The 22,993-nt window shown below is 39.8% G+C and overlaps 1 protein-coding gene across 3 annotated transcripts in view; it reads left to right on the top strand.

The window, feature by feature from the left end:
* slc39a10 (solute carrier family 39 member 10) overlaps positions 1 to 22,567 on the top strand; it is a 49,154-nt gene extending 26,587 nt beyond the window's left edge. For all 3 annotated transcript variants that reach the window (XM_007235854.3, XM_022680415.2, XM_022680414.2), the window contains exons 2-10: positions 654 to 1,940; positions 5,476 to 5,644; positions 12,470 to 12,645; positions 14,123 to 14,290; positions 14,487 to 14,607; positions 14,757 to 15,050; positions 16,449 to 16,529; positions 18,912 to 19,102; positions 20,174 to 22,567. In XM_007235854.3, the coding sequence (XP_007235916.3) occupies positions 672 to 1,940; positions 5,476 to 5,644; positions 12,470 to 12,645; positions 14,123 to 14,290; positions 14,487 to 14,607; positions 14,757 to 15,050; positions 16,449 to 16,529; positions 18,912 to 19,102; positions 20,174 to 20,326 (2,622 nt within the window). In that variant the 5' untranslated portion in view covers positions 654 to 671 and the 3' untranslated portion in view covers positions 20,327 to 22,567. The remainder of the gene's footprint in view (positions 1 to 653; positions 1,941 to 5,475; positions 5,645 to 12,469; positions 12,646 to 14,122; positions 14,291 to 14,486; positions 14,608 to 14,756; positions 15,051 to 16,448; positions 16,530 to 18,911; positions 19,103 to 20,173) is intronic.
* Positions 22,568 to 22,993: the final 426 nt, after the last annotated feature.

Below are 22,993 nucleotides of genomic sequence, written 5' to 3'. Positions count from 1 at the left end.
ATATATATATATTAGTTTAGATTAGTGGTGTTAATCGATTCAATTGTTTAAAAATTGATAAATTAGAAGAATATTCTACAATTAAAAACAATGTTCTTGTACTTTTTGTAAGACTTTTGTTGTAGTATTATCCCATACAGCCTAGTATAATAAATAGTTAAATGATGCACAGTGACATCATCTGCAGCAAGATGATGATGGAGGTGTTTGGAGCTGGTCTGTGGGTTGACTATGACTGTTCTTACCATCCTTCTCCTCTGCTGATCTGAGATTTTTCTTGATGTCACATCACTGCACTGCACAGTGTGCTGGGGACAGAAACTCAACGAGAGAAGGGTAACAGGCTTACTTACACAGTTTACACTTAACCTGAATTGTGTCTCCAAAAGTGACCAAACACACAACAGATTGCATAAATACTCAGTACTTTACACTTTGAAACATCGGGGCATTTTTAACTCTGGTTCAGATGCTTCTTTTATTTAAAGTTCTCCTTTTATGGAGGGCATGGCAAAAATAGTTGTTGACTAATCGAGGAGAAATGATAATCAGATTATTTCACTAGCAAATTCTTTTTTGTTGCAACCATAGTGTGTTTTCTTTCTTAATCAGTGATTAATAAGCCTGGTCTTTCTTTTGTTTTGTATTTGCAGGGGTGTCGAAGCGAGGAGATGATGAGAGTTCACACGCACACCAGGTTCTGCTTCCTTTGTGTTCTAACCCTTCTGTTTCATCAATGCACTCACTGCCATGAGGGCGGCCATCAACACCATGGCCACGAGCATCACGACCATGATGATGACCATGGCCACGATAATGACCACGCTCATGTTCACAACGACCTGCAGATATCTAAGGCATCTTACATCGGCCAGACTGATCATTCAGCACCCGGCAGCCAGAGTGAAGCAGCGGCGAATGAGCAGCAATATTACATCCAGCAACTTTTCCGCCGCTACGGCAAACAGGACCGTCTGGATTTTCGAGGATTCCAGAGCCTGCTACTGAGCCTGGGCCTGGGCGAGGTGCGGGTGGTGGGATTAGAGCATGATGATTTAGGCCATGACCATGTAGCCCACCTGGACCTCCTAGAAGTGCAGGAAGGCCTCCACTCTCATTCGGCTGGCCATTCGCACCCACAACCAAACTCGCACTCCCACCACAACCACCACCATCACTCCCATGGGGAGGCTGGTGGAGGCCAGCCCACAGTCCAGGAACCCTGCAGTCCTAGTTTTACTGCAGGAGCCAGACCGACTGTACGCACTGGAGCTTTGGAGCAACACAGTCCTGATCTGGACAAAGACAGTGACCATGATGATCATGACCATCATAAACACTCGCATGGTCACGCACATGACCATAATCACGATCATGATGAACACGACCAAACTCACCAGACTGACCACACGTCCCTCAAAGACCAAACCCAACAGCATCACAATGACTCCCAAGAACACAATGACCTGGGGCAGGACCACAACCCTCTAACGCACACCAATAGCCATGAAGTGGGTAACACACAGCCCCATCACCATCACGAGCATCACCACCACAAACACCCCCACCCTCACAACCACCACCATCACACTCCAGACACGACAGACCAACTCAACCCTACACAGCCAACCCTAGACTCCAATGCTGGGCCTTCCAACCTTCAGCCCTCGTCACCCACACAGCTCCCCACCGTAAGGCCCAAGAGGGTCAGGAGACCCCCGAAAGCTAGAGGGCACCGCAGCCGCAACAAAACAGCCAACACGTTTGATCCAACCGTCAGCACGGAGGGGGACGACCACAACCATGACGACGACAGCCACGATGAGCATGTGCTCAGCAGTCTGTCCCACAAAGAAAAAAGAGCGGTTCCAGTAGACATGACCAGTCCAAACATCTCACTGACTGGCCATTTTGGGGATGTGCCTCACCAACATGAGGAGGTAATTCAGTTCGCTTTAAAAAGCAGAGCTCCAGACTAACTTGTTTCAGAACTGTCCCAGAGTTTTCCTAAAGACTTTTTTTTAGCTGCCACAAAATGAATATTGTCATTCTGTAAATATACTTTAAAATTCTGCAGTAAAAGAACGGCCTGTCTTTAGGGGCTTTCCTCGCTAGCACCATGTTGAAAGGAAGGACTTGGCTCTGTGCTAATCATTAGGGGTGGGTATCGTCACTGATTTCCCAGTTCGATTCGATTCGATTCCGATTCACAAGGTCCCGATTCAAAATCGATTCATTTGGGTAATTTTCAGTTACAATAAAAAAATGCAGTTTAAATATAAAATGTATGTAATTATACAAGGAGCACTCAAACTTCCATTATTAAAATATTAGTGTTTATATTATATAGACTTAACACAACAGTTATATTATTCTTTTAATATCATTTAATGTAGCTTAGTTAATTGCTACACCGTGTTTCACATCTTTATACAGGTTTGGAATGACCACTTTACTTAAATGTTTACATGTGGGTAAAATATAATCCAGAACGTTAATGAGGCTTCGGAAGTCATTGTTTTTTAATAACACTGTATAAATGTATGTACTGACATTTTAGTTACATAAAACAAAAACATAAGCTTCATAAACTTCTTATTTATTTGCGAATAAAAGTTTTAAATTTACCCAGACCCACTAGTTCAGATGTGATGATATAATAAGCATAGTGATTAGAAAAACATTACAAGCAAAATGAATAATGTAATGAGATGAAACTTTATTAAATTTAAAAGAAAAAGCAGCTGGTCTGAGTTCAGCTTCTCTTGTTATAAGAGCCTCTTCCGCGGACAGTAATCACGTTCATCCCTGGGGACAAAATAATCTGAATTAGTAACAGTGCTTCACAGAAAACATGACCATAATTTCACTATTTACACATTAAATCTCTGTTACAGGTTAATCTACAGTTATTCCGTCTAACAGTTAAACCTGTTACACTGAGTGCACCGGCAGGGGGGTAGTTTAGTGTGCCGGCCACATGTAAGGCTAGGAAACCCGGCTAACGGGAGATTACCTTCCCTGGTGATTTGGCTGGAATGAATCGATATCCGATCATTCAAATGAAGATCGATTTAAATCGAAGAATATATTTTTTAAAACACACCCCTACTAATCAATAGGTAAACTCCAGTTGTATTTCAATCTGCAGGCCTCCTAAAAAACTGCCCTGACTTCCTGCCCTGAAAGCACCCTGAAAACATTTTCATCCCGTCCCATGGGCTATTCTTATCATCCCAAAGACCATGATAAAGTGTTAGTCTAGAGCCCCACTGAAGTGTCTAAAATTAAAGCCTTTTTTATCTAGGCCTTTGAGCAATATCCAAACTAAATGATAAAAATTTGGGGTTGGATTGGATAAAGATTTTATAAATTGTATGATTTGTTTTTTTGATTTTTTTTTTTATAATGTAATAGTTTTATTAAAAGCTGATTTAAACAATCACAATATATCATCTTGTCAACAGTATTGCAGTATATTGTAATGTATTGAATTGGAACCCCTATTTCATGATATGTCCTGTATTGCCAAGTTCTTGCCCTAAAATGTTTGGTTTTATGCACAATAATAAGATACAGGGATTTGATTTTACTTTCAAATTTAAACCATGATCCGAGTCTGCTGACCAAAACAGGCAGCAGAATCATTTTTGCTTTTATCATTTCTTTTATATTTCAGATCGTATTAGAATGCACCACAACCTGTCTGTTATTTCTGGTAAAAGGTTCAAAGGCTTTTAAACACTGCCAAATGCCTTCCCCCAAATCCTTGCTATAAGCCAGTGTAAGAGGAGACTACATCTCAAAATGAGTGAAAAAGCCTGGATTTAATTGTAACGGTTCACACAGTAATCAGAATAACCTGAACGGCTCTTTTGTTTTTGTGCCGTAAATTCCTGAAAACAAGGTCAGACTTCTGAGTGAGACTGATATCTGTAATTCCTGTCAAAGTGAAACAATCGGTTTACTCGTACTGATTTGTTATCAGAGGAAAAAATAAGAATTATTACCCTGATATAGTGCAGTTTATTGCAGTAAGCACGGGAGTTATTGCTGTAATAGTGCTCAGCTCTATTACAGTCTACAAACTACATAGCAGGACCGTGTACTATCAGCGCTAACGCCCCCATGGATAGGTCTTTGTGCACATGAGCAAACATTCTTCTAACTTTATTCAAATAAAAAGCAGGTTTTGCTGGAGGGTGGCCAATCAGAACTGTAAGGGAAGGCTTTGTCACAACACAAGCCACACCCACAAGCTAAAATCAGTTTGTGAAAATTGAGAAGCTGGTAATGTAAATCTAGTTCATGTTTTTATGGTTAATTTTTTTAAGGATGCATGGAGGAAGGTGAAATAAAAGGTTGTTTTGTTTACATGCAATGTAAAATGAAAATCAGTGTAAGGAAAGGTGGGGAGTGAGGTAGTTGTTAGATTTGATCCATATTTCAGCAAATAAAAAGTAATGTGCCCTCCTACTGTAACAGTAGCAACACTGTGTTTACTCAGCTAAATATACTCTGCAGATAGCATCTCATAATATAATAAGCAAATACCAGAAATTATTAATTTATTGGTGTCAGATTCACAGAATTCAGAACCAATATTCTTCACCACAGGTTTACCCTATTCATTTTTGAACATAGTGGCATTGGGGGCAGTGAGAAAGCGGACATGTTAGCAAGGGAAGCAAGAAACCAGAAACTCATTTGGAACTATGTCCCGATTACGGATGCTTACCATCTAGTCGAAGTTCACTGTAGAATAAAATGGCAAGATGAATGGTCCAGCAATCCAAAAAAAAAACTGTATAAAATATCCCCAATCATTAGTATTAGATGCAAAATGGACTTCATTAATAAACAAGATCAGACAATCATAACGGCCACCTCCTGGTTGGGGAACAGGCTCCAGCCTGCCAATTTTGTGATACTTCTTAAACTATTCAACACATCTTAGTAGACTGTCCTGCGCTTTTAACCACCAGAAATAACGTGTATAGGGTTACAAATGTGAAAGAACTGTTTAAAAAGATTCCATCATCTAAAATACTTAATTTTCTGGAAAGTACTTCATATGATGAAACTGATTTAAGTCTGTGATGCTCAAGTCATTAACATTGTCAATGCCATAAAATAGCCAACATGTGTCTGATATGGCACAAAACCCAAACAAACAAACAAACCCTATTAGTTTTATTAGCGCCACCACGTGGAGTGAGCAGTACCTTACTAGTAACAGCGCCTATGTGTTAATAAATAATTTGGCAATATTTGGCGCCATATAAAGATATGATATGATTAAAATAATACAATATACCTAAATAATGATATGTTGTAGCATCCCTATTGACAGTATTTATTTATTTATTTATTTGTCTTGCGTCCTGTCACTAACTGACTTGTGACCTTACTCTCCTGTTTTTTCCTCCTCTCACTTTCTCACTCACTCTCACTCACCCCTTCTTTCACACACAGTGTCTGAACCTAACCCAGCTCCTGCAACACTACGGCCTGAGCCCCGACTCCCTCATCTCTCCAGCTCAGTTCACCTACCTCTGCCCCGCCCTGCTCTATCAGATAGACAGCCGGGTCTGCATCCGCCATTACCATCAGGTTGCCATGGAGGAAACACAACCGCACTCAGGTACAAAAGCATGCCAACACAATCAGAGCAGTTTAGCATTTTCTCATTGGGCTGGTCAGGGATGATCTGTATACATGACTGGCTGACTCCACTTTAGGGGTGAATAGATTACTCGAGTAAATCGAGTAACAAATCAATAAGATTTCCATCAGTGTAGCTAAATAACATAATGACAGCACTGTGTAATATTAGAAATACTGTCTAATATGCGTGGTTAGTTTATTAAAACTGAGAAAAGTTCTCGATTTAATAAATACTTTATGACAAAACACAGCGCTGTGGAGATAAATAAATACATGTTAAAGTAAGGCTGAGCTTAAGTTACTCTGGCCGAAATACACAGCCATGAACTTACTGTATTATTGTCATTTAGTCTTTTTAATGTCAATTAATTAGATCTGAGTAGTGTAAAACGTAAAAAAAACAAAAACATTTTTAATACTTACTAGTTATATACTTACTAGTAATACTAGTTGTCAGGTATTCCACAGGTCTTGAAGTTCTGAAAACATTCCCTGTCCACTGACTTTGTGGAAAAAAGAATGCAGTGAGCTTATCCAGTCCATGTTTATGCCTTTATTATTGATTTATTCCCTATATTTAATACTTACAAGAAATGTTAGGTTACTCGATTAATCAAATCGAATTTTCAGTAGAGTACTCGATTACTAAAATAATCGATAGCTGCAGCCCTACTCCACTTTACTGAAACGTAAATTTTAAATCAAATCAAATTCATTTTAATAGAGCTTTGCAATGAAAAAAGTAGAAATGTGATACTAGAACAGAGGCCTAATACTATCACATGTACTATTAAGGCTAATGTTTAAGGGAGGGACCCATCCTCCTCTGGTCAGACAACTTATAAATGGGCATAGGTCTAACATATTCATTTCTTATTCTGACACCAGAATGAGGAAATGTTCACAGCACCACCCTGACACCACCCCTCACCTGTCAACCTACACTAGAGCCCCACCCACTAGATCAGTTAAAGATCCACCTGTTCCTTCTGCTGGTTTAATGAGCACAGTGCTTCGTTTGATGGAGGGAGCTGTACCTACTGTCCAGCAACAGCTTATTTGCATAAAAGTGACAGTCCTTAAACAGCTTATTCTGAAAGAGACTGAAACTGGCAAGAATAGAGCTGCTGAGATCTCTATGTACGAGTGATTTTGTGCAAAGAATGAACATGTTTTGTGTAGCCTGTAGATCTATTGTAACCTGTGTTAAAAGAGGTATAATAATAAAGAGCTGTCATGCTGTGTTGCTTCAGTGCAGTGCTGGGGAAACACTGCACTGCAGACTTTAAACTCAGACTGCACAGCTTATCAGGTGAATAAAGAAAGGCAACATTTGTATGTCGTTTGTTAACGATCATTACAAGCAATACTGCAAAAGGTACAGTATACAAATGAGCCCTTTAAACGGTTAGTGTTTTATAATATATATATATGTACTGCAAGAATCTCAAACCAGTCATGGTCCAAAATGAGTAGATATATGGATGTTTTAATAAATCCTTTTTCATATGTTCATTTTGACCCTAACGTTCCTAATACATGACTCCTGCCCCATGAGGTAATTGTGTTAAATCAGGAATGTTGAATGTGGAACACACTGGCCTTTCTTTGACTGCGGTGGGATTTAATTTCTGGAGATGAGTTAGCAGATCCATATCTTAGATAGAGTAAGCCCTGTTTGCTGTGATATATCTGTAATGTCTGTAATTTAATTGAAATCTGCATTTATGAAGTCTAAATCAGCTGGTTAGCCACAATGGTAACAGCCAGGTTTAGCCAGGTTAATGATGTGATGCTAACAGGCACAGCAGCCAGCCTCTGCAGCATTGGATGGCCTTAGCTGCAGTGCTAACAGATGGTTTTGGCTAGATTGGAGTGTGTTGGCTGCAGTGCTGTTTTTCTGAGCTGGATTACTTGATGAAAGTTGTTGACTGTGTTTATGTAGCAGAGTAATCCAGCTTGGCTGATTTTAGTTTGTGTTAGGACGGTGGAGGTAAAGTCACTTTTGCTTTTCTTTGCAATTTACTTTTTTTTTTTTTTTCAGTAATACTAGTGAAAAAGCATGGTTATTTTACCATCCCTACATTTTCAGATTATGGTAAACCATACAACTGGTTATTCATTTCTAAATGCTACCTAGTGAAAGTTTACCTTCTTTTTCAAGCAAAAGAAACTTCAGATATCAAACATGTTCTGGCAGATAAACTGAATCTGGAATAAATGTTGAATCATATTCATCATCTGACGTGCCAAAAGTCATAGGATAGCAATACGGATCCTGATCATAAAGTTTTTGTTAAGGTTGACCAAGCCCAGAGCCTTTGTAAGGTGTTAAATTGTGAGTGAGGTTTTAACTGTGGCTGGGCAGTGTGCTCTTTTATTGTTAGGAGAGGTGGATTTTGGGAGATGGAGTGAGGTCTGAGACTGGGTGCAGGTGAATTATGGGAGCTGGAGTAAGGGCTGAGGAGTTGACAGTGGAGTGGGTGGTGAAGATGGTGACCAGCAGTGTCTGACAGAGTACATTTTCTGGTCACACAGAAAATTCTAGCCAATCTTAGCAAACCTTCACTTTTAAATTTGTACTTTACTTTTAATAAACAACCAAATTAAAACTTTCTCCCATACCTGCTTTATCTAGACTTCTACAGCTCTAGCAGTACTTGTTTTTAACTGGTAATCTTGCATTATATGATCCCCTTTAATGGCTTTGTTGACACTGTGAAGATCAAATGCCCATTAAGGAACACATGATTTCGTAAAACATTCAGGCTGTAGGTTAACAATTCACCAAACACAGTATAGGAACCTCATCTGAACCTTTTGTTTACAGTGTTTTCTGTGAGATTTGTGCTGGAAAGCTGACCGTGTTTAAAGCTGTAGACAGTGCATGAGTTGAGCTGAGTTCAGGATGTCAGATGTGTTATCAGAGTTTGTAATCAGCAGTAATAAAGTTGTAAAATCCATTGACTTTGAACATAGTAAGCAAACCAGACAGGAACTCCCAGGATATTAAATGACAAGAACTTCAAGTACCCTTTACTGACATTAAAATAGATAATTAATTTCTGTTCTAGTTGAGTCCTGTTACAGTGATTACATTATCAGCTTATCCTTTAATATATGGACACAATATAATATTTTCGATTTTTTCATCATTGTTGCAGATACAAACAGTGCCTCACTACACACTGGTTAGGATTTACTTGAGTGGACGCCGAGTGGTCCAGCACTCTAAAGCGCTGCCACTATGAGCGGGAGGTCGCAGGTTCCGAACCCCAGCTCATGCAGCTTTACCATCAAGCTGTCGGTGCTCAGAGGGAGCACAATTTGTCCTGCTCTCTCTGGGTGGGTAGATGGCGCTCTCTCCCTACATCACTCCTAGGGTGATGTCTGCAGCACAGGGCATCTGTGAGCTGATGTATCAGAACCGCTGCACTTTTCTTATTTGGTATAAATGATTAGTGATTTAGAAAATATTTTGTGAAGCCCCAGAAATACCCAGACGTGTTGCCAGAGAAGTTGCCAGCATGCTCACGGCAAGGTGAAGTAAATTATGGGAGTTAAAGCGAGGGCTGATGGTGGGAGCCAGAACTCCTATATAGGACATTTAGTTTGTTAAGGTGTGCAGGTACGTAACATTCCTGCATGTACAGCATCACTTGTGAAATGGCAGAATGTCAGAAGTCAAAATGCAAAGCAGTGCGTACACTGGTGTCAAGCAGTTAGGACATGTTCTTTGAAGTGAAGACACTGTACCAAGTCAAGTTTGGAGGGGGGGGGGGGGGGGGATATGGTGTGTGGTTATTGTTCTTCAGGAGTTGGGCTTGGAACCTTAATTCTGGTGAAGGAACCCTTAATGCTTCAGTATACTGTATCAAGACATTTTGGATTAGAATTTTATGTTCCCAACAAAATAGCCCCTTCTGTTCCAGTGTGGGCACTCTGACCGGTCTGTGGCTCTGCAGTCCTATACAGGCTGGCAGTTTGGCTGCCCAGATGGGATAGCCTCGGGTTCCCCACAGCCTGTTGCTGGTTTGTCTCTCCTCACTGACATTTTCAGTGTTGTTTTGTTTGAGAGATCTCAGAATAAATGGATGGTGTGTTTGGCTGCCCTTCCCTGAGGAAACAGATCATGTGCCTCAGCCTGTGAACGTCAGTACTGGTGAAAAATGCTGTTTTATTGAATGTGGTCTGAAAGGTCATACATGTTTGGCTAGCATATAAATCAATTAAAGTTACAAATAGGCCTGTCACGATAATTTATTTTAAGATTATGCAACTGATATAATGATGCAATAGTAGCATTACGATGTGGTTAAACCTTTGTAAAGCCTCTGAAAAGCTAAATAACGAGTTTTGTTTCTAATTGGGTTAATTTGGCTTTTCTGGTTCTCTGTATAAATGTACCAAATATTATTTAAATATTTCTTCCCAAGCTGTAATAAATATCTTAAATGTCCATTAAATGCAGCTGAATTCAAAGTTGAATGTAAATGATCCTCTTTTGAATGTAACCATATGCATTTGAAACTTAACCTTTAGTTAAGTTTTAGTTGATTAAAGGTTAGGGTTAAGGTAAATAAGCATTAAGAATCATTTACATTCATCTGAGAGTTCAGTTGCATTTAATAAAAATCAGTTTAATGTTTGTTAAATGTCACCTGAATATTTAGTGAGCATCTATGAGGCATCTGTAATGGACTGATCCCAATGAAGTGATGCCTTTTGTTTCCTGAAGGATGACCGGGATATCCTGTAGGATAACAGTATCTTCTATATGAACTTTTGCTCTCATTTTTTTAAAGGTTTTCCTAGGGATATTTGAGTTGATGCATCATGTCATTTATTGTCACCTAGTGTTAGCTAAATGATTTATACATGTGTTATGAATGGTCACACATGCTTGGCTCGCATATAAATCAGATATCTATAACAACTTAACTCATTTTAAGATTGTGTTTGCCACTGATATGATACAATAGAAGCATGATATAGTTACATGCTTTAAAAGCCAGTGGGAATCTTTATTATTAAGCTTTATTTCTAACCACTTTGGTCCCTCTGTTTTAAATATACTAATTAACCCAAAGTATTTCTTATTAATATCATCTTCCTAAATTATAGAAATCTGTTTTTCACCACCATCACTTTCCTCTAGATGTAGAATGAACAAGGCTAAAAAGGGGTCAGGCATACGTCAGAAGAACTCTAACCAATCACAAGGCTAACATGGCTCTGCCCTCTCTTCTAAATTTCTGAATTTCATTTGGATGCCATCCCGAACAGACCCCAGAACAGTTTGATTGTCTGAATTTAAACTGACCCAGCCATCATCTCTATAGTTTAAGCTCCGCTATATGTATTTATTTAAGGTGATTCATAATCAATAAGGAGGATAAATGATTCCATGATCATGTATGTAATTGTGACTGGAGATATGAGACTAGCTGCAGAGATTAGAATGTGCGTACGTGGCTCACATGGGCGTGAGGGACAGGTTGACCACACGATCACATCCCCCAGGCATCAACCATAAAACATACGTGGCACAAGTTACTGACCAGTGCACTGGAAGGTTCTGGAAGCTACGTGTCTCTAAAGTGTAAGCTTCACCCTCACCCCAGGCTGTAGGAATGCACCGGACCGGACTGGTCAATACGGGCCAGGTGATGTACCAGGATACATCGACTTTTTACCATAAAAGGCAATACACCTAAAGGGGAACTAGAAAGGTGCAAATACACTGAGATGTTGGCTATACGGGGAAGAGACTTGAACGCATGCTTTGTAATGTATTCTGTCTTTTCTGCAATTAAATACTTGCTACTCACTTGATCCAGTTTTAGATTTTCGTTTTTGTTTGTTCTGTCACAAATCTTTTTTTTCCACCACTTTACCCAGAAAATTGTTACAGCTATAAACTAATTCATGTGTGTTGCTGCTCCGTTCTTAACTGTGCAAAAATATCCAGCACAAAGAACTCAGAAAAAGCTACACAAACTAATGAGAATCACGCTCAAGGTATTGGTATTGTATTGGTCACAGTTCATCTATAGGTAAAATATTATGGCTTTGTGTGTTTTTAGACATTAGCCCTGACCTGCATCTGACCTGCTGTCATGGGAATGTGGCTGCCTTTTACTAGAGAAGATAAGAAATGTTTGAGTTGTGGGTTAATATGTAGTACATAACCACCATCAAATCTAAATACAGAACAGTTGGGTAGGTATTAGCTTTTACTATCTATGTGTATTTAAAAAAAAAAAAAAAAAAAAAAACTGGTTACAAACATTAGGGCAGTTTCCTGTGTGATTTTGAGCCTCATTTAGCTGGAACACAGACTGTGTGCTGTAGTGTTAAATGTAAGCAGTTACCCTGTTAGTTAACATTGTCTATCTATCTAACTAGCTAGCTTTACTATCTCAAACACAATTTTTTATCATCAGTTCTCAGGTTGGTTAATGGCTGTGCTGAGCCCACTGACTCTAATGGGGAAAAAAGTGCATACCGCCCAACCCTAACTCTCTACCCTGCCAGATCGAGCAGACGGCACAAAAAATTTCACAAGTTTTTACATTTTTAGAAACAGTATAAAAATATTTTAAGTATTTTTTTTTAAGATTGCTGTTTGAGAAGCATGAGTATGTACAGGCACATTTCAGTCTGTGGATTAGAGCACAAACCATGTCACCCAATAATGTGCCAACCGTATCTCATCTTGTGTATCTTTTAAGCTTTTTGGATGTGAAACTTGTGTCTAACACTGTGTCTAATTTCATACACCCTGTCTGATTTATTCCAGTGTGGATCTGGGTGTGGGGCTTCGTGTCCATCACAGTTATCAGCTTGCTGTCCCTGCTGGGTGTGGTGCTGGTGCCCATTCTTAACCAGTCCTGCTTCAAGTACCTCCTCACATTCCTGGTGGCATTGGCTGTGGGAACCCTTAGTGGAGACGCCCTCCTCCACCTGCTGCCTCACGTGAGTACCATATTACCGCACCAGCTAACGTTTAAGAGGCCGTCTGACATGGCTGGATTTATTGTTTATATAAATTTAATGTAAATGTATTTCACTGTAAAGTAGAGCTGCATGCTGAAGTCCAAAAAGGTTTGAGTGTAGTGTTACATATTGCAGTTGGAATTTTCTGTGATGCTCTTTTAGTCAAATATAACACTGTCCATTTGTTGTCCACTCACTAACACCTCATGCACAATCACCATGCCAATTAGTGTTATTGCAGTGCTGTGAATAATCACCCACCACCCAAATAATAATAGCTTCTCTGTGGTGGTTTTCTCTCCTGAGTATTAAACAGGGTGAAATGATAATAATAAAGTATACAGAGAAACAGATACAGAACTACAGTCTGTACTTATAGAAATGCAAAGTGTCCTATGTGATCAGTGAAGCTGCACAAATGGGTAATGGGTGTAGAAACAAGGAGGTGGTATTAATAAAATTGTTGGTCCTTCTGTATGGCTTGTTAGTGAGAATACACCAGATATTTTGCTACCAAAACTATTCAGCTAAAAATGGCAACATAAAAAGAAAAACTTTGATGCTCAATTTGTGAATAAGTGAAAATACAAAATAATGATAGATTTTTTTTAAACATGCATAATACATTAAGGTAAATTAATTAATGCAGTAGTGAAAAATTTGGCTAAATTAATTTCCATTTCCATTTTTTTTTTTCATTTCAATGAGAAAACAATTACAGTACTTTTAATTGAAAAATATTGATTAAACAACTAAATTTTTAACACCTTAGCGGACATACCAACAAATGAATTAATGGATAGAATAGCACTGCTGTAAATAAAATAAATTAGCGCAATATATTTACCTTAGCAGTGCTATTCTAACCATTAATTTACCGCAGTAGTGTAACTTGTGGAATTTCCCCACGGAATTGCAGCTAGTCTTTTGGAAAACAAACAAGGGCTAAATCTAAGTTATTTCAGCTACCATTACTATCATATTTCTGTTGAAAAACAGTAAACTGAAAGTTAATTTAACTTAAACATGCAGTTTTTGGTTTGGGTGGAGTGTGGGCCGGGCCTTGCTGCTGTAAGCACTTTTTTGACATTCATGGAAATAAATTTGGTTGCCTAACATTGGGTTCATCCCTAAACTAAAAACCTGCCTTCGGCCAAATGTTTCATTTTGTTCGGTTTCAGCCCAAAATATAATTTCTAGTAAATCCCTATTAATTAGAGGCCTCACATTAAAAAGAAATAAAGGCAAAAACTGTGCAGTTTTGGATTTTATAGCTGATTTTTGTAGGATTATGAAACGTATTCGGATCGAGAGCGGATCAAAGCAGTGTTCATGTTCACTGATGATGCTCAGCTGAGGTGGATTCAGGTGGAAGGATGACACGGTTTAGCCATTTTGTTTTTTTATGTACTAGCCAAGTGTCTGCATCTATCCATCTCTCGCTTTTATCTTCCAGTCTCAAGGAGGTCACGACCACAGTCATGGAGAAGAAAACGCAGAGGAGATGGATCTGCTGACGGAGTTTGATGGCGTGTGGAAGGGTCTGACCGCACTGGCAGGAATCTACCTCCTTTTCATCATCGAACACTGCATCAGCATGGTCAAGCATTACAAAGACCAAGGGGTGAGAGACCAATAAGAGTTCTGATATAGAAAGCAGCTGTTGTGTAGGAAAAGGTTAGGGTATAAAATGAAAGTGTTAAGAAGAAACATGAAGAGACAGGTTTAGAACTGGTTCCAAACAGCCTGAGTGATGGAAAGGCTAACAGATCCAGCATTTCTAACTTCTAAAGCCACTGGCCTTGCCTTGCTCTCTGTAGGGTAGCTTCTGTAGGAGGAAAAAGCGAGGCGAGGAGGGGAAGATTGGAAGGAAGTTGTCAGACCACAAGCTGAACAGACGGTCAGATGCTGAGTGGATGCATTTGAGACCACTGACTGAAGGTGAGTTGTTTTTTTGGCCTGCTTTACAAAGCTGTGCCTCACTGCAAAGCTCTTAAATGTACAGGCGAGTAAAAGATAACGCCTGAACCTTTGTAATCTTTATATAATAAAATCTATACCTGTTATATCCTCTGCTTTTATACAACCAGGCTCCCACAACGACGCTCAGCTGAACGAACTGCAGCCTTTGGACTCGGCAAACAAGCCGCCGCTGACCAACACAGACTCACAGAACTCCTCCCAGCAAGAGACGGCTATATCTGCTACAGAAAACGGCAGGAAGGCCAAGACAAAGAAACACGGGCACGGCCACTCACACGGGCACTCCCATCACGGGCACTGCCACACAGACAAGGAGATGAAGGACGCCGGGATAGCCAGTATAGCCTGGATGGTCATCATGGGTGATGGCATGCACAACTTCAGCGATGGTCTGGCCATCGGTAAGACCAACTGTGTTAAATATAAAAAAAAATCAATGAATAGTTAAATGGTACTAACTAGGGGTGTCATGATTCTCTACATCCTCGATTCCTCACGATTTATTTACTGCTATTTACAACCTAACTGGTAAGATTCATACATAAGGCGCACTGGATTATAAGGTGGTAATATTAGCCTTCTATGGTGCATTTCATGTACACAGGTGGGACTGTGGATTTGAGAAATGTTAAAATTTCTGCACAAAAAGGAATGTCCCATTCATATGCGCGTCACAAATAATTTTCATAATTCTCCCCCAAAGAGATATTGTCCCAGAAATAATTGTGATAAACGACTATTGTCATTTTTAGAGTATTGTATCTGTTTTCATATTGTGATACATTTTCTTATGGTATTGACAGTAAGCAGCTCAAGGATTGAGGATCAGCATAGAGCCACTGCTGATACATTCTGTCTGTGTCAAAATATAATAAATATTGTTTGTTAGGAAAATGTCTAAATATAGAATGTAGTGATGTAATATTTTTACCATGCATCTCAGCTCTATTGGTGCATGATTACGTACACCAGGAACAGTGGATCTTAGTGTTCATTAAGATTTCAGAATTGTATCTTAATGACCGCTAAATTATCAACTTATCGTACAAACAATGGACATTGCCCCAATAATATTTGATGATTTTTGTGTTTGTCTAAAACACTATTCACTGTTATATTTGTGGACAATCACACAGTGACTAATGCTTCAATAACTGTGGCTTCATACACAGTGTGAACTGCAGTAGATGAAGAAAGACGTATATATTTCCCAATCAATTAAATGTTGTCTTTAAAAGGGTATGAATGCTTTATTATGTTATCATTGTCGGTGGCATTTAATGACAATATAATTTGTCACAATCATTTCTTTGACAATATATTGTCCACAATTTATTTATTTATTTTTTGACAGGCCTTACCCGAAATTAAGAAATATATAATTATTGTAGATTATCATATTGTCCAGCCCTAATTGTATCTAATATATTGATAATGTAATGTATTACACTATATTAAACATCAATGTCCAAATCTTTAAATAATTAAAAGTTATTTAAAGTCAGTGCTTTTAATTAAAAATAATTAAAAGCACTGATGTTGGAATATAATAACCATAACTAAATATAACATAAAAGAAAATCAGAGCCAACAAAATCTTGTTCACAATACTGAGATCTTTACAATAAGTAAAATTATTTTGTTTTTTTTTTCCCAGGGGGCATGATTTAAAAATAATAATAATAATAATAATAATAATAATAATGTTTGTTGTTGATCTCCTCATTTTGTGTTCTTAATAAGTAATTTGTATAGTTTTTAGTCCATAGTTTTACTGAACTGGTGTTTTTCTCTTGCAGGTGCTGCTTTTAGTGCCAATATAACAGGAGGAATCAGCACATCTGTTGCTGTTTTCTGCCACGAGTTGCCTCATGAACTGGGTATGTGATTTCTACAGATTTCACCATGTAGCGTGTGATGGAGTGGAAATGTCAGTGTTCGTATCAGGCGTGAAACCCATTTCCATAGTTGTATAAACAGAAGTGGTGTGTTGCTTGTACGTGTCAATCAAAATTGATGCATTCGCTATAGGAAAGGTTAAGCTGGCCTTAAGGCTGGTTTGAGTCTGTGAGAAACATTGGCCAGTCTTAGAGGCGGTGGCGCATCCCTGCAGTAACGCAGTGGCGCAATATTTATCCTACTTGTGTGAGTAATAGCTTTTCATTTCCAATGATGCCTCTTACATCCCATATTGATCCATCGCATCATCCCAGACTCCGGCTCTGGAACAGCAGAGCACAGCCTACCATCCGTCTCTTCTTCTGCTCCTCCCTCCTTTTACGATAGAATGAGAAGAAAAGCAAATATTGACCGAAAGCTCTGTGCACTAATCAATCAAATCTGAGACATAACAATACAGAAATCTTCTTTATAGGGTTTCCTGTCTGAAACATCCACTTTTATTTCTGTGTTCCTTTTTGGACCTGACATAACGGAGAGAAAAAGGGATTAAACGAGTTGTTCTTGATTCTACTTTGTTTCAGTTTATCTGTTACAACCACAGATCAGAAATGTTTGGGACAGTAGAGGAAAAAAAAACTGTGTCCATATTTGGAGGAAAATTGAGTGGATGAAAGTAGCAGATAGCTTGCTGGATTAGCTTCTGTGCGCAACGGCATGAGTGGCCATGAGTACTTTCATAACTTACGACATGAGGGATTTGTCTCTGCCAGTATGAATGCAGCATGGGGATTCTCAATTTGTGTGTGCAACCATGAGTGAACCTATGGAGTAACAATGTAACTTCACATTTTTTGATCCTTTAAAAACTGCTTGACCGACCCTGATTTCTGATCACGTGATTGGATCTGGGACATCTCTAGTTTAGCAGATGGTGCCACAGACACTCCGCTTATCCCTCCTTACTGATTCTTCTCTAGCTTTGCATTTTGCTTGTGTCCTTGTCACTACTGATAGAATGAGTACCTGTAGTCTTCTCATGGTGCACAGGTAGTTCAGCTCCTTTGTGTGAGTAGAAACAAGGAGCACTGCCAGAGCCCTACAAAATGACCTTTGAGGGTGGCATAGGAGCCTGATGCAGCTCAATTGGCATTAACCAGGGATCACCATAATAGGCAGGTTCACTGTTGGCACCACATTAAGTAAGTACATGTCTGGTTCTGGAGACACCATGGTAAACGTTATGCTGCGTGCTATATTATCCACAGTGACCAGTTTGTGTGTGAGTTACTGATGGAGCGATGTGAGTGATTTGTTGCCTGCTTGCCTCTACAGACCAAGTTTGTCTGTGGTTACAGACCTGTCTATCATATTCAGAACCTCTTCAGAAATGTAACTACGCAACACTTTGCAGTTTAAACTGCAGCACCATGCAGAAACGCAGTCATCTTTGAGTGCCAAAGAGTGCCTCTTTGCAGTGCCGGTTACTAAGCGCCAGGTATAAAGTTGACTATATCTTGTCGCCAAATTACGGCTACAAATTGTAGAAAATGAATGGCCACTCGACACTGGGTTAGAAGGTCGCACAAACCTCCACATCATAGTTGAGGAGGCAAAAACATTCAGTATATTTTGTGGTTGCAAAATGGTCAGCTTTTCTAATTAGGTGCATGGTTTTTTTTTTTGTTGTGTGGCTCAGTCTGTTGTGTGCTTTCCCCTCACGCTCTGTGAGTGACTGGTCTGCTGGTGTTTCCTCATAAACAAGACGAGTTTCTGACAGGCCGGTTCACTCAGCCCGTGTTGCAGCGATGATGAGTGGTCTTTACCACCCTGAGGCGAAGCCAATTGCCTCTGACGGCTGTTTTAATTGCTCCTGGTGACACAGTGGAAGTGAGAACTTGAGCGAGGGAAAGTTTGAGAGCTGTTTCTTTTTTCTTTCTTTTTTTGTAAACTGCTAGCTAAGGCACTGCTCTGTCAAGAGCACTGGGTCTCCCTAATTTTTCCTGAGATTGATAGATGTGCAAGCTGTGCACTAATGTATTCAAGGCAGTAATTAGCGGGAAAGGAGGACAGGAGACTCAACACGGAGGGAATCTAGGCCGTCTGCTCGTTTCTCTTGGCACTCGATCAAGAGCGTTTCCGCTAGGGCCGGCCCGTCTCTTGCCTGGGGATCTCGACTGAGTGCCAATCCACTCAAGAAGTGATTGTCAGTTTTAGCTCGTCAACCAAGAAATGTGTGCTTCAGAGATTAGCGTGGTGTAATGGAGTGTGCGCTGTGATTGTGAGTGAGTGATTGATTGGTGTTGTGTTGTACGGGTCCAGTGTGTGTCCAGGCCTGACGCTCTGCCTCTCTCTGCCTCTAGGTGACTTCGCAGTGCTGCTGAAGGCCGGCATGTCCGTGAAGCAGGCCATTGTGTATAACCTGCTCTCAGCCCTCATGGCCTACTTCGGAATGGTGATTGGCACAGCCGTGGGCCAGTACACGCACAATGTTACCAGCTGGATCTTTGCCGTCACCGCTGGCATGTTCCTCTACGTAGCCCTGGTGGACATGGTGAGCATTAATATTAATGACTAATTATAATGAGTTCAGTCATTCAAAAAAATTTCGTACTAGTCAATAGCCAGCGTCTTTTTTTTTTTTTATGAAAGTTTTCCCCCACATCCTTAACTTGTGCTAAGTAACTGTGAGCTTTTATAGACTTAGTTCAGAAATGAAGTAAGACCTCAAGGTCTGGACCAAGGTGCAGTCGAAATTGGCAATTCTAATGGTTCTGGTAAAAAATCTCAAGCTCAAGACCTGGTTAGCCTGATTGACCAGGTCTTGAGCTTGAGATTTTTTACCAGAACCATTAAACTATAACATAACATCATACCCTGTTTTGCTCAACCAGCTTAAGCATCATTTTAGCTTTACATGTATTAGTAATGGTGGCTACAGAAGCCTTTAAAGTAATAAATAATAGAAAAATAAAGTAATATCTGAAATGACTATGTTCATGCAGCACTCTACAGAGTGCCATTAGGGAGTTTAAGCACTGATTGCTGCAGAGATGGCTACAGGAATAGGAAATGAATGCTGCAGCCGAGGAGAATCCGGACTGGAAATGTGCGGCATGACTAAAAATGTAGCTTATCTGTAATAACATCTAATTAAAAATCTATCAAATTAACATTTAAATCCTTAAAATGAAGACCATGAACTCTTTGAAATAGTGTGCACTGACCTGCCACACACTATGAGACAGGAACAGAATCATGTCATATTTAAGCTGAAAAGTCACTTGTGTGTTACAAGGACCGTTCTAGCAAGACAATGACAGTCACAATCATTACCCTCACTGCACTGTCCACAGTGTGTGGTAATGTCTTAAATGACGTAGATGGAATAATGTTAAATACCTACTAAACTTCAGAATTGGAACGTCCCAGCCATCTGCACCCACTATCAGCCCTCACTCCAACCCCCATAATTCATCTCGCCTTTCCATGAGAACGTTGTCCAGTGTTCAATCTCAGTCAAAATACAATACTTCATAATGTATACAGATGTGCACAGAGGTGTCTATTTTTTAAATGTATATAATATATTTTTAAATGAATGGTCGTATCTTTCTCTCACCAGCTGCCAGAGATGCTCCATGGGGACAGTGAAGAACACAAGCGCTGCCACCTGGGTCACTTTGTGCTGCAGAACCTGGGCATGCTGACCGGTTTTGGCATCATGCTGCTCATCGCCATTTTCGAGGACCATATTGTGCTGGACTTGGACTTCTAGCCAGAAGCTGGGGACCTAAGCTACTCTGATCCCCTCCCCTGAGCTTTACCTTGAAGTGGCTTCGTCTTCATGGCGGTTACCGTCCTCCAAGCATGGCGCAAAGTGTCCTCTCATCTCATTTGTGACAACTTGTCCCTCTTCGGAGGGATCTTCAGTGGCTTACAGTGGACATGGACATGCAGACACCAACGTTTACATTCAACCCTGTGTATGTGTGTGTTTGTGTGTGTTTGTGTGTGTGTTTGTGTGTGTGTATGTGTGTGTGTGTGTGTGTGTGTGTGTGTGTGTGTGTGTGTGTGTGTGTGTGTGTGTGTGTGTGTGTGTGTGTGTGTGTGTGTGTGTGTGTGTGTGTGCTACCATGTGTAACAACAGTATGGGTGTATAACTCGACTCATTGGAAATAGAGAACATGAACTCTGATGTGTTAATTAGGTCAGCCTCTCTTTTTTGGATCCCTTCCTTGAACTTTAACATGTATATGGTCAAAACTATTGCGTCTCAATGTAAGCACGCATAGATATCCATATATACCAATGAAAAACTAACATATCGTCGATATATATTTCTCTACACTGACATGAAGAAGATCCTAAATTGAAGTAAAATCCCTTTAACCTCACTACGCTCTTAAAACAGAGAACAAGGGTGGATCCTTAGAGAGAGGCAGCTGCTCCAGCCACTCAACTCCATTTTCCTGTCGAGTCGTGCGCTCACTAGGCTCATGTTAAGCCCCTTTTCATTCGTAGTGCACGTAGGGCATGTCCCGCTGCCCCTTCCAAGCAAAATGTGAAACCCATCTTGCTGTGTTCTGTCTAGTGTTGTCCTGCCATCGTGGTGCTGAGTCACAGATCATAGAGCTACGGGCTCCTCCAGTATTAAAGCGATCTCGGGACTGGGGCTCCTCGTGTACTGTACCGGGAATTAACGGCAGACGTTTTTTTTTGCCAGGCTTGGATAAACTTGATGCTGTTTCGGAAGCCTTTCTCTTAAACCAGCGCAGCTGTTTTCATCCCTGGTTTTCCATTCTGTTTTATGTGCACTATTCCTACTGTACTTATGGCGATGTCTCTTATGCACACTAAGTTCAGAATCATTCACTGTCCTGAATACCCCTTCTTCCTCTCCACCACACACTTCTATTCTTTTCTTACATTGAGTCAGTTATGCCTTGGTTTTTGCTAACCGTCTGAGTTTTATTAGCCAATGGAAGTGCAGTGTTAGGAAATGGACCAACATGCAGCCTGAAGACTTGAACAATCTATCAGCAAGGTCAAGCTACCGCTGTTCAAGTGTAGTAGTTATTTTTTTTGCATAGTTCTGAAGCGTCAGTTTAGGTGAAGTAGACCAGCAAGTCATATCGGTACGCAGAGCGCTTTTGTTGAATTGTCTGTGTAGAATTGTTTATTTACTGCATTGTTTAAAACAATACAGACTAATCGTACATGATCTCGTTTTGGTTTTATACTGTTTGTCTCAAACTTCCAAGCTGTGTAACAGAATCCAGTGGAATTATGAATAATTTGATGATTTAGGGTCTTATCATATTTCAACTAGACCTCCAACAATTAATGTAATGAAGAAGAATAATAAGGAATATGATATACCGTCTTGCCAGCATTTCTGATTGTGATGTTGAAATTTTGACAATTGGCCAAAATTGATTTGATATTTTTACATTAAAAACTTGTAAACTTTCAAATGAGCTTAACATTTCTAATAAAAGCACTTCCTTTAAAATCTAAGTCTAAATGTCTGGACCAAGGTTGAGGTGTTTGTTACATTGCTGTTATTTTGGTCCGGTTTCTTTTAATTCTACTAAAGAACATTGCTATATTATGTCCTATGTCATCACCTGTGTGGGCTGCGCCTCTCTATACTTGACATCGACACTGATCATTGATTAGTTTTGTAAAAGGTTGTACGTCATGCCAGAATCGGACTCCCTTTGAGTAAAGGTGCCTTCTGCAGCAGAGTGAGAATCCTCTCTGATTGCTTTGTGTTTATAAATTAGGGTTAATCTACAGTTACAGTAGATAAAGGAATCACCAGCACCGTAATCTGTTGTACACGACAATGCTGCGTGACTCACCTGTGCATGAAGGAGAGTCTGATTTTGGCACAACACCCGCACTCAGCTTCATGTAATTGGTCTGAGAGTGTGCTTTGAAACCTGCTGTTTGTTCTGGACCCTTTTTTTGTTTTAAATCAAACATGATGGATATAAAAGCAGCCCAGATACATGCCCGTGTGGAGGCTCTATGTGAACCCAAAGAGTTTGGTCTATGGGTTCCATAATGGCACCACAAATAAATTTTAGTGATTGGGCCCATTTGAGTCAGTTCTGGGATCATGGCACGTTCCACCCATGTGACCCCATGTGAGCTCATTGGCTAGGATTTATTCAGATTCATTCTAAGTGTTTTTCTGCTAATATCCAGTACAGCATTTTCTGCTGGTGTTTGGGAACCTTAAATGTAGTGTTTTTTCATTATTTAAAATTGTAGATTAATTGCATTGTAGATTAATAATAGTCATCCAGACTATAAAGAAAAACTAATGGAATTATTTAGTAAATAAAGTGTTAAACAACCAGAATGTGTAAAATTTTAGTTTCTTAAAAGTAGCAACTTGCTTAGATAACAGTTTTGCTCTGCATGTTCTCAGTCA

Source organism: Astyanax mexicanus, chromosome 11 (assembly GCF_023375975.1).
Source record: "Astyanax mexicanus isolate ESR-SI-001 chromosome 11, AstMex3_surface, whole genome shotgun sequence".
Taxonomy (NCBI): Eukaryota; Metazoa; Chordata; class Actinopteri; order Characiformes; family Acestrorhamphidae; genus Astyanax; species Astyanax mexicanus.
Note: the sequence above shows the minus strand (reverse complement) of the source record. Positions and strands in the feature narration are given on the sequence as shown.